We start from the raw sequence: 10,732 nt of genomic DNA on the forward strand, positions 1-10,732 counted from the left end.
TTAATTCTAGATGGCGCAGTTGTTCCATCACACATTTTAATCGTGCGCCTATCAGATGAATTATCAACACAAAGACGTAACAATTCTGAACAAATTCTTTTCAAGTAATTATGTGGTGCCTGTTATACCGTTTGTAATTGTAAAGTTGTCGAATAACGACGTTATACTTTTTTAAGAAAGATAAAATAAATATAACGGAAAATAATTTTTAAAAAAGGACATAAGAAAAAACTGATTGGACATCAAAGATAAAAATATTGACATGATGCGTTTAAATTGAAAGACAGTAAGTTTCCAAATTTATTAATTAAAGTTTTGAAAATATATTAAATTTTAACCGTTTTTAACGGTCTTTATGTATAAAAAGAAAAGAAAATAAAAAACGGAAATATATATGTACATTTAGATGCAGTCAAATGATGTGAACACGTCACATGAAAGAAAAGATTTGTTTCATTGATTTAAATATTGTACAATATAAAAAATAATAGTAAAAACTAAATAACAGTGAGGAGACATGTGCAGATGTTACGTAGTACATTTAGGTGGATGACAGGTTCTTCAAATATGGATGCAATTAAAGATAATGACGGTCTCACTATTAGTGAGATTAAGGACGAATCTGAAGGTTCTGATTCCATAGAGGTCAATAGATTTTCTAATTTATCTACTTTTATTTATAATAATTTTTTTCCTTTCTCTCTCTTTCTTTTTAATTCTTATTTCTTATATCATGTATTAGGTGGACAATTCAAGAACAGTTTTATTAAAGATAGCTACGTTATATGCAGAACGTCTTATGAATGACATCTGTTTGGTTGTTGATGGAGTAGAATACCCAGCACATCGTCTTATTCTTTGTGCTTCTAGTGATGTTTTTCAAGTATATATATATATATATATATATATAATTTTTTTTATGATATGTATTGTGATAACATTAATAAAATTGTTAAATTTTAGGTAATGTTAATGAGTCCACAATGGAGCGAATCTCAAGAAAGTAGGGTAACGTTACAAGAAACTCCTCAGTGTGCACCTATATTTAGTGAATTTTTGCGATACTTTTATACTGGTCAGATAAGAATTAATCATGGAGTTGTTCTCCCAATTTTATCATTAGCAGATAAGTATAATGTTAAAGATTTAATATCGTTGTGCCTTGACTACATGCAAGATCATATTGCTTTGGCTGCTATACATGGTACATTAGTATCATGGTTACAATATACTTCTAATTGTGGTCACCACGATATTACTCAATCATGCCAAAATTTTATTAAATGGAATTTAGAATTAGTGGCCAAAACTTCAGATTTTGGAAATTTTGATTTGGACATCTTAGTGTCATTGTTACATCAAAGTAGTTTAGTTATAAAAGATGAGATGACACTTTACAAGTGCCTGGAATCATGGTTAGATCATCAGACAAACAGATTAAAAACTCAGTTATTGCCTGATGAATTGGAAGCCACATTAAAGCAATTAGTGGTTGCTGTTATGTCACCTGTTAGATTTCCTATGATGTCTCCACGACAATTAGCAGAGTTACTTTTATCACCCTTAACGAAAAAGTACAAAGAATTTTTTGTAGAACGTATGTCTATTGGAATGTCCTTTCATTCTGGACAAATTGAGAGGGTGAAAGAAGTTTGTTTAAATGAAGAAGATGGAGCATTGTTATTTGAACCAAGGCTTTACACAGTGGATACATGTAGTTCTTTACTTACAATAGAAAATTTTCATGGATTGCCTTCTTATCATACAAGAACGCTTGTGTTCTCCAGCCATTCCTGTCTGGCAGAATATGCTGGTGATAAGGCATGTGAATGGGTTGTAGATATTTATCCAAAAGGTGTTTGGTTTAAAAAGTTTTTTCTTATAGTTTGGCAAGGCACTGTAGAAATGCCTGAACATGTTAAACGTTCTGTTAGATTGTCTTTAACTTGTAAGGAACCTCCAGTTAATAGTGATACTGATATGAGAGTAAAGATAGGTGTTCTAATATACGGACTCCAAGATGGAGTTGAACATATTGCAAGAGTGACGGAAATTATACATAGATTTAGTAAAAAAGAACGAGTTCTCAATCTGGATGATTTATTACCATTCGAAGAACTTAATCCACAACAAGGTTCTGTAACAGAAAATACAGTATCTCCATTCCTAGTTGGGCCCAATAAAGATATACTTAAATTGCACATAGTTATCTCTCCAGCCAATTAATATATAAATATAGATATTCTATCGTACTAAATACGTACGAGAAAACAAGAAAGAAATAATGTTTTTCTCCCTCTTTCTAGGTAAATATGTGTTTTTGATATTATCCATATATTTTTTCTTTATAAATTCAATTTCTTAATCCGTGCTATTAATTGTTGTGGATGACTAATAACTGATGACACATTAAAAATATGATATTAAATGTGCAGTTAGTTATATCTTTAAATTACTATAACAGATCATTTTTGTGTGCTACTAGAATAATACATGAATTGATTTGCTTTCTTGAAACATTATTTTATGTTGCATAACGTAAACAAATGAATTTTTTTAAAATACGTTATTAGTAAAATATATAATTTGTGCAATCATTCGTATCTATTTTATCTATGCATAATAATTTGTGTATTATGTATAGTAAACAGATACATGTTGAAGTATATATATACATTGATCTAAATTTAAATTTCTTGTTTTAGAATATGATCTTATATTTGACTATAATATTGAAAAAAAAAAGACCGAGAAGAGAAATAATTGCATAATTTAAAACTAAGTTTATTATGCGATTCAATCTTGTCAATCCAGTATCAAAAAATCTTTTATTAGAAATGAAAATATTGTCGATGTATATATAACTCTATTAATAAATAAAAAAACAATTTTTAGGTCATTCTTCAGAGCATTGTGTAAGTTACTTCAATGTGAGAAGTAGTATAAGACATTAAATCTCTGATTGTTATTGAATGTTGAATTATATAATTAACTTCTTAACAGGTATTCCATATTCTTCATTCCCACTTTTTATGATAAGACATTTATTGAGTTACATATGGATATATCTTATGAATGGATAAACATAATAAGATCAAATGCAAATTCACATAATTAGAAATTTTCGATTTTTTATGTAACACTCCTATAGCTTTATAAATAATTTTAGTTGAAATGTCTATGTAGCCAACTGCCTAAAAGAAAATAAATCATATTTATAAAATCAATCTTTGAAGAGGTATTTCTATTATAAAACTTAATGTTAGTAATACAGTTTGCATTAATATTATTTATTCATATATACACATTCATTATGAAAGGAGGTCTTTATTATGTAAGATTTCTTATACTATGCTGAGGTAAAGTCCTTGAATATTTAAAAAGACACAAGTGAAAGGTGTTCCAATATATCTTGATTTGCAGTGACTGTAGGTATTCAGTATAGGCTTCAAAACTTTCTGCTACGTTTTACGGCGTTATTTAGAATTTACGGTAATATACATTGCATTCTTTCGATAAATAACATTTTTTCATTGATACGTATTAATTTATCCACATTTAATTTTAGCAATGAAACTGTATTCTGTATCTGATGGTCCACCATCTCTTGCATGTCGTCAGGCGCTGAAGGTTTTAAAAATTAATTATGAATTGATTGATATAGATTTTGGTAAAGGAGAACATATGACTAAAGAATATGAGAAGGTAATTTTAATGTCGAGCGGTACATTTAACAACAATAAAGACATTCAATAATTTATTATTATTTCAGCTTAATCCTCAAAAAGAAATACCTGTTTTAGTTGATGATGACTTTGTAATGGGAGAAAGGTTTCTTTTATATAAATATTATAGATTTATGTAAGCTTGATAAGATTCATTTGAAACAAATGAATTTTTTTTTACAGCAATGCCATTTTACAATATCTTGGTGATAAGTATGATGTATCTGGGTTATTATATCCAAAGGATCCACGAGAACGTGCTATTGTAAATCATCGTCTTTGTTTCAATCTCGCTTATTATTATCGTAATATTTCGGAATATGTGGTAAGATAAAATTATATATTTACAGTGCTATATACTTATTGTTAATTAAATTACTCTTAACTATAATTCTATTTTTATATTGTATAGATGGCACCTATATTTTTTGACTATCAAAGAACTCCATTGGGCTTGAAGAAAGTGAAAATGGCTTTAGATATTTTCAATACATATTTACAACGTGAAAATACAATATATGCTGCTGGTAGTAAGTAAATATTATTTTTCTATGTATATATAAAGTATTATACACACTTAAATTATAATATATAATTTGTTATGAAATCTAAGATACGTATAATCTAAAAATAATTATTTAAATTATATTGCTATCTCTTTTTGTGAATAGATCACTTAACTATCGCGGATTTTCCATTAATCACGAGCACAATGTGTCTGGAGGCAATTTCTTTCAAATTGGACCAATGGCCTTATGTGGAGAAATGGTATAGTCATTTTAAACAATCTTATCCAGACTTGTGGAAAATTGCAGAGGGTGGTATGAAAGAAATAAGTTATTTCGAAAAAAATCCACCTGATTTATCTAATATGGATCATCCTATTCATCCAATTCGAAAAATTGTGAAGTAAGCGTACTAAAATCTTCGAAGTATGATTAAATATTTTTCGTTTTTTGTTTAGCATTTTAAGAATTTTTTTTTATATATATGCAAAATGCATAAATGAATAAATTGTTCTCTCATTTCTTATTAATAAATTAAATTTATTATTTTGAATTATATAATTAAATTTACTATTATTATTGTTATCTCTTTAAACTAAGTGATATATATATATATATATATATATATATATATATATAATATTGCAAATATTAAACTATTATAAACATTATTATAGTTTCTTAAATATGCAGTACTTATTACTAATTATTCTCTGTAATTGACATCTAACATGAAATAAATTAATCAGTCAAAAAACATGCTCCAAAGAGCAGTATTAGATATCTGCATATATGTAATGTGATAATGTGTGAAAGTAATATTTAATCAGGTAACTGCGTATTTGGTATAAGTAAATTCTTTAATTATTGCAAAGATGTAATAGTAGTGCTCAGAATAAAACATTTCTTATATAATTTATAGTAGCATCTGAGAAGACAAATTATTTTTTAATAATAAATATATTTGTTTAATGAAGTGCCACGATATATCTAAATTTTTATATACATGTAAAATGAGCTATTGCTTTTCATAACATTTAAAAATTCTCTAAGTGCACAATGTTCCAATTATAAATTTAATAATCATACTAACAGATATTAAAGAATCTTATATTATATTTTTATATACATTTCATAAAAACTTTAAATGATCAACTTTGATTTCCATTCTTCAAGATAGTATAAATTGATAATTTAAGAAATGTTTTCTTTTTTTAAGTTTCAAATTCAATATGTTAAATACTATATAAATTTCATATCTATTGACTAATCATTTTTCAGTCAATAAGCTTATATTTAATCCATTGCAAGATGCATAATTAATAGAACACTAGGATTGAGATCTATATTTTAATTAATATAGAATTGTCGACCCTGTAATTGCTATATTTATCCTCATCATAATATTTAATTACAATTTATTACAACAGACTAATTCGACTTAGCTATAAATATGATTAATAGTAACAATAAATTTTAAGAAACTCCCTTTCAATTCTTTTCCTAATTATGTAATGATTTTAATGAATTGTGTCTAAAAGTGATCATTTTATAGTAAACAATGGCACTTCCTACTAATTTATAAAGTGATGTGAAATATAAATAGTATATTTAAAAAAGATACTTCACTTGTAATTGATTGTCCTTTTTTACTGCAGGTATATAGAAAGCACAGTTTTTGCCAATATTAAAAGAGGTGACCTAATTAGAATTTGTGAATTACATCAATGCTACAACAACACTTCATCTCAAAAGGATAAAGTTAATGTTTATTATCTAATGATAAAGTTTGGCCACCTCTGATCTATAATGACGCAATAATACCAATAAAAATATTAAAATAAGAAGTGTATTATTACAAAATTATTTCATTATATTTTTCAAATTATCTTATATTAGATATTAGAAATCATAATTACAAAGGAATAAAGAATATAGAGTAAATATTATTGAAGTATCTATATAGGATATATACTGAAATAAAAGATATGTTTTGCACTTGTCATCCAATTAATCAACGGATATCACAGATATTTTTGATCAATGGATATCAATTTATTATATGAATGTTTTTCGAATAATTTAAATCAAACTATCTTCAATGTTATTTTCATAACAAACAAACCAAGTTTATATCATTATCTGAAAAAAATATTGATGTTATATACTATGTATTATACAATTTCTTTTTCTTTTCAGAAAGAAGGCATTTTAGGAGATCATAAGATTCATGTAATCATACATGTTTCAATACTAGTAGTTGGTTAGACGATAAGCAATTGTGTAAAGTGCAAGAGGAAATTAATTGAAAAATTGTTGCAATAATGTATGAGAAAAATTGAACAATTTCTTATAGCTTTGCTTTTTTCCATTAGAAGAATTAATAGAATAATATCAATGTACTTAAATGAAAGAGTAGGATAACAAAAGAGTGAACAGATCACTCGATATTTAACATTTGTGTATATGAAAGGATAGTGCGTCTAATAAAAGCCTTGTGCTTTTTCTTCCAGAATGGAAAGAAAAACTTAGAAGGATAAGTTAACTTTAAGTTATTTGGAACTTTTTCACGATGTATGTGTATGTGTGTATGTGTGTGTGTATGTGTAATATATATATATATATGTATATATTATATAATATATATATATATACACACACACAAGACGATTTGTGTGTTATTAATCTTATCGCTAAATCAAATTATTCTTTCTTCCTTTTTCTTTTTTTTTTCTTTCTTTCTTTTTCCCTAATCGTAACGTTATTGCGTTCACAATACCTTCAACAGGATTTCGATGATCGAAACTTTGGGCTCGGTAAAAGCTTTTGTAAACCACAACGTGCTTACAATTAGTCACCGAACCCTTCCCGATGGCGAGCGTAGATGAGACTTTATATATCCCGTTCGATAATCTATCACATCACGGGCGGTTCCGCCTGGCATACCGTGCCTATGCCTCCTACTCCATCTGTGAACAGGGTCAACCATGATTAGCTGTTATCAATGTATTTATATTTACAGGTAACAAATTAAACACATGCAATCCATATCACACTGCAATCATTTTTTTTTACCGTTTCAAGAGCTTTGATATTGCACACAATGGTAGACACTGCAATGAAGAAACATTCTGCGTGGATATTATTGTCAGGATTTTAAAAGATCATTTTAACGTCAACGATAACTCATAAACTACGAATACTCATAAGTGCTACGAATGCAGAAAGTTTCTATTTTTGTAGGTTCTACAACAAAGAAGAACGATGATACCGTTCAATAAATTTAATTTTCATTAGTGGCCCATTGTTTTCTTTTTAGCTATGTGATTCTATAATAAAAGTATGTAAAAAGAAAGTATATAAAAAGGAAAAAAAAAAGTTTATTGGATCCTACGTATATCATCGTTCATCGACACATCCAGATTAAATCGAATATCATTACACCCCACGATGCTTCATTCCATATCTATAAATATGTAAGTAAAGTATGCATATAACATTCAAAAAAAAAAAAAAAAGAAAAAAAAGATAGAAGAAGAATACGAACAAAAGGGGTAATATTAAAAAACATATCGCACTCTAATTACACTACAGGTAGGATGCCGGATGTGAAGAAAAATCTAATTCATCAAAAATACATGAATTTTACCATGTACTCGATCATTGTGATACATACCCCAGATTTTTTTTCACACTTTCGATATGATAAATGTTAATTACAATCAATTCGCGATAGGGGGTAACTATATCCTCTCTATTCCCCACCTAAGCCTTTTTTCCCCGTTCGTAACTAAACAAATACAATATCAGTTCCGACAGCATTATTGGGATAAAAAGGAGCTAAAGCGTTTTCTAGCTGCTTAATATATTAATATATTTTTATTGAAGATATCCGAGCAATACTTACTAATGTTGAAAGTTTCTTAACATTCGTCGAGAAAATTAATAAGAGACATGTATGCACATATCGCGTCTTTGAATTGCAATTCAAATATAAGAAAAATGTGGAGGTATGTAAAAAAAAAAGAAAAAGAAAGAAAGAAAAAAAAAAGACAACTTGACATTTTTTTTATCTTTCCTTACAAGGTTTATACATGAAACATTGGTAATGCTTCAAATGGCTTGTTGCACAAGGATTACATACGTATTACCTTGAAGAGAAACACTGAAAGTTTTTCTCGTATTTATCACCACCCGCTACCCCTCTCCTCATATTTCCGTAATGACGTTCGCGTAATCATGAACATCACATAGATACGTTTTAATATTGGATCAGATGAACCAAAGAAAGGGGATAGATGTTTGATAACATGACCACCAAGGCCATCAAATCATTTGATCGTGTGTGACTTTTTCCTATTATAAAGGACCTTACGATGCGGAGTAATTCGAGCAGATAATTCAACGAGTGATATATCATTGAATCATAATGGATATGTTTGGAAGAGTATTACAAGATAAATTTATCGAGTGAATATCATGTAATACGTGATTCACATCATTTAATCTCTATAATGTAATATAACGTGTAACAAACTTTGAGAGTTTCTACCCTAAAAAGTGATATCGTATGTAATCAAGTGCAAATTAAGAATCATTTAAATCATGTTAATGGATTTTATGTAAATATTCTATATGTATATATATATATATATATATATATATATATATATATATATACGGTCATTCTGTATCATTAATTAATGAAAATTTTTCTCGTAGGTGTTACTGGAGATTAATTAAATAAAAAATTACAGTCAGTCCCGGGTAAAGAAATGTCGACTTGTATTTCGTACGAACAAATATCATGGACTCGCATAGGATTCAAATTTATAGATCATATTATTACGAAAGATGTAAGATTGAAAGAGGAAAAAAGAAAAGAGAAGTATGTATATTTCCTAAAAAAAAAAAAAACGTGTAATTAGATATAGATTATTTGGAAATTTACTGTGTACATTATTTATCGAAATTAAACGATGACAAATAACGTCCCGTCGTTGGATTACAGATTCTCAAGTATCAAGAGTCTCTCAAAGAATTTCGGATGAATGGAATTTCGTTCATAGATGAACACGAGCAAATGATTGAACGAGTGAGAGAAAGAGAGAGAGAGAGAGAGAGAGCGAGTGAGCGAGCGTGCGTCGCTTCTATCCGAGTCTAAACTGTTTTTTTTTGTTCTCATACCTTTCTGCGTCCGAGCAGACGCCGACGTGCGATCAACGATGGTTGTTGGTGACGATGGCGGTCGAGGTCGAGGTCGAGGTTGAGATCGTGGTTGGGATAGGGAAACAACGGCGCGATTGGGATTCGGAAGATGGGGTCGAGCTGTTCTGTTGAGACGATGTGTTAACGTGTCGATTGCTAAAGTTCGAGCTGGTGGCAGTGTTGTTTTGGTTGTTGTTATTGTTGTTGTTATTGTTGTTATTATTGTTATTGTTATTGTTGTTGTTGTTGTTATTAGTGCTCATTGGGAGAAGGGTTTGTCCATCGCCATGCAAGCTCGAGACCCCATAGCTCCTCAACCTGTACTGCCGTTGTTGGCTCGTTCTGCTCCTAACTGTTGTTCTTCTTTGCTGATGGTACTGCGTCGTACTGCGTATCAAGGGCCCCACCACCATTCATCAGTGATCAATGATATCTCATTTCTCCTTTTAGTTCATATTTCCGTTTTTGGGAGGACTCTGAACTCTTTTTTTTCTCTCCTTTTCACGAAGAATGTCTCTTCCATGATGTTATTGCTCTTTCTTTCTTTCTTTTGTTAGTTAGTTCGTTCGTTCGTTAGTTAGTTAGTTAGTTCGTTCGTTCGTTCGTTCGTTCGTTCGTTCGTTCGTTCGGTTGTTCGTTCGTTCGTACATGTTATTTGTGATTATATAGAAAAGAAAAAGAAAAAGGAAAAGAAAAGAAAAAAAGAGACGGTAGCAAAAGATTCGCAAACATTCTCAATGTCGAGTTACGGAAATAATCTCATTGGGATTCAATAAAAATTGCTTAGTTAACAATGCAAAGGAAAGGAAAACGAATCCCCTGTCAATTGATGATTCGTTGTATAAAAGGAAAGAAAAAAAAAGACAATAAGAAATATAATATTGGATTGGAACAAGTGCTTCAAGCTTTCCATTTTAAGATTATTATTATTATCATTATCGAATATTGAAATGAGTATAAAGGATGAGAAAAAGAGAAAAAATCATAACGCGGAAAAGAAAAAGAAGAATGCAAATTTTGTTACAAATTTTTAAACAACGTTTAAAAAAATAAAAATTATATTTCATTAATGAATAAGCATTGTTATAATATAATTCAGTATTAAAATGATATATGTATGTATGTATGTATGTATGTATTTATTGATTAATTATAAGCGTGTGGTGGAGCTATCCGTTAAAGCTATAGAAGTCTGTGATTGCTCGATTGATTTGTGTTAAAAGAATAGTAGTGAATAGAGAAAAGTGTAAATGAGAGAGAGAGAGAGAGAGAGAGAGAGAGAGAGAGAGAGAG

General features: G+C 29.0%; 3 protein-coding genes and 1 long non-coding RNA gene across 15 annotated transcripts in view; 3 read left to right on the forward strand and 1 right to left on the reverse strand.

The window, feature by feature from the left end:
* Window positions 1-51: 51 nt before the first annotated feature.
* LOC122636861 (BTB/POZ domain-containing protein 17-like) lies at window positions 52-3,227 on the forward strand. Its single transcript, XM_043828508.1, has 4 exons — window positions 52-286; window positions 407-645; window positions 743-883; window positions 964-3,227. Exons 2-4 carry the CDS (start codon window positions 526-528, stop codon window positions 2,224-2,226), a joined length of 1,524 nt encoding a protein of 507 aa, XP_043684443.1. The 5' UTR covers window positions 52-286; window positions 407-525; the 3' UTR covers window positions 2,227-3,227.
* Window positions 3,228-3,326: 99 nt separating this feature from the next.
* On the forward strand, window positions 3,327-6,771 carry LOC122636862 (glutathione S-transferase 1-like). 4 transcript variants are annotated; one of them, XM_043828510.1, is made up of 7 exons: window positions 3,334-3,492; window positions 3,569-3,705; window positions 3,773-3,831; window positions 3,909-4,050; window positions 4,138-4,255; window positions 4,397-4,657; window positions 4,909-6,771. In XM_043828510.1, exons 2-6 carry the CDS (start codon window positions 3,571-3,573, stop codon window positions 4,636-4,638), a joined length of 696 nt encoding a protein of 231 aa, XP_043684445.1. In that variant the 5' UTR covers window positions 3,334-3,492; window positions 3,569-3,570; the 3' UTR covers window positions 4,639-4,657; window positions 4,909-6,771. The 4 variants fall into 4 exon arrangements, with proteins under 4 accessions (XP_043684446.1, XP_043684445.1, XP_043684448.1 ...); XM_043828513.1 differs by having other exon boundaries at window positions 6,431-6,771; XM_043828512.1 differs by having other exon boundaries at window positions 3,340-3,492; window positions 5,890-6,771.
* A 105-nt stretch (window positions 6,772-6,876) lies between these two features.
* LOC122636860 (putative thiamine transporter SLC35F3) overlaps window positions 6,877-10,732 on the reverse strand; it is a 13,433-nt gene continuing 9,577 nt past the window's right edge. For 7 of the 9 annotated variants that reach the window (XM_043828503.1, XM_043828502.1, XM_043828504.1 and 4 more), the window contains one exon: window positions 9,451-9,826. In XM_043828503.1, coding sequence (XP_043684438.1) covers window positions 9,451-9,826 — 376 coding nt within the window. Of the gene's footprint in view, window positions 7,201-9,450; window positions 9,827-10,732 lie in introns of those variants that run through there. The other 2 variants (XM_043828506.1, XM_043828505.1) reach the window with 1 other exon arrangement.
* On the forward strand, window positions 9,498-10,431 carry LOC122636865. The gene is made up of 2 exons (XR_006329085.1): window positions 9,498-9,627; window positions 9,696-10,431. It is a non-coding gene; the product is annotated as an uncharacterized LOC122636865 (long non-coding RNA).

This window comes from Vespula pensylvanica, chromosome 24 (assembly GCF_014466175.1).
Source record: "Vespula pensylvanica isolate Volc-1 chromosome 24, ASM1446617v1, whole genome shotgun sequence".
Classification (NCBI taxonomy): domain Eukaryota; kingdom Metazoa; phylum Arthropoda; class Insecta; order Hymenoptera; family Vespidae; genus Vespula; species Vespula pensylvanica.

Coding starts and splice junctions, on each gene's coding strand:
- LOC122636861 (XM_043828508.1), top strand. CDS start 526: ATGTTACGTAGTACATTTAGGTGGATGACAGGTTCTTCAAATATGGAT. Junction 646..742: donor AAGGTTCTGATTCCATAGAG/GTCAATAGATTT, acceptor ATCATGTATTAG/GTGGACAATTCAAGAACAGT. Junction 884..963: donor CTTCTAGTGATGTTTTTCAA/GTATATATATAT, acceptor GTTAAATTTTAG/GTAATGTTAATGAGTCCACA.
- LOC122636862 (XM_043828511.1), top strand. CDS start 3,571: ATGAAACTGTATTCTGTATCTGATGGTCCACCATCTCTTGCATGTCGT. Junction 4,051..4,137: donor GTAATATTTCGGAATATGTG/GTAAGATAAAAT, acceptor TATATTGTATAG/ATGGCACCTATATTTTTTGA. Junction 4,256..4,396: donor TACAATATATGCTGCTGGTA/GTAAGTAAATAT, acceptor TTTTGTGAATAG/ATCACTTAACTATCGCGGAT.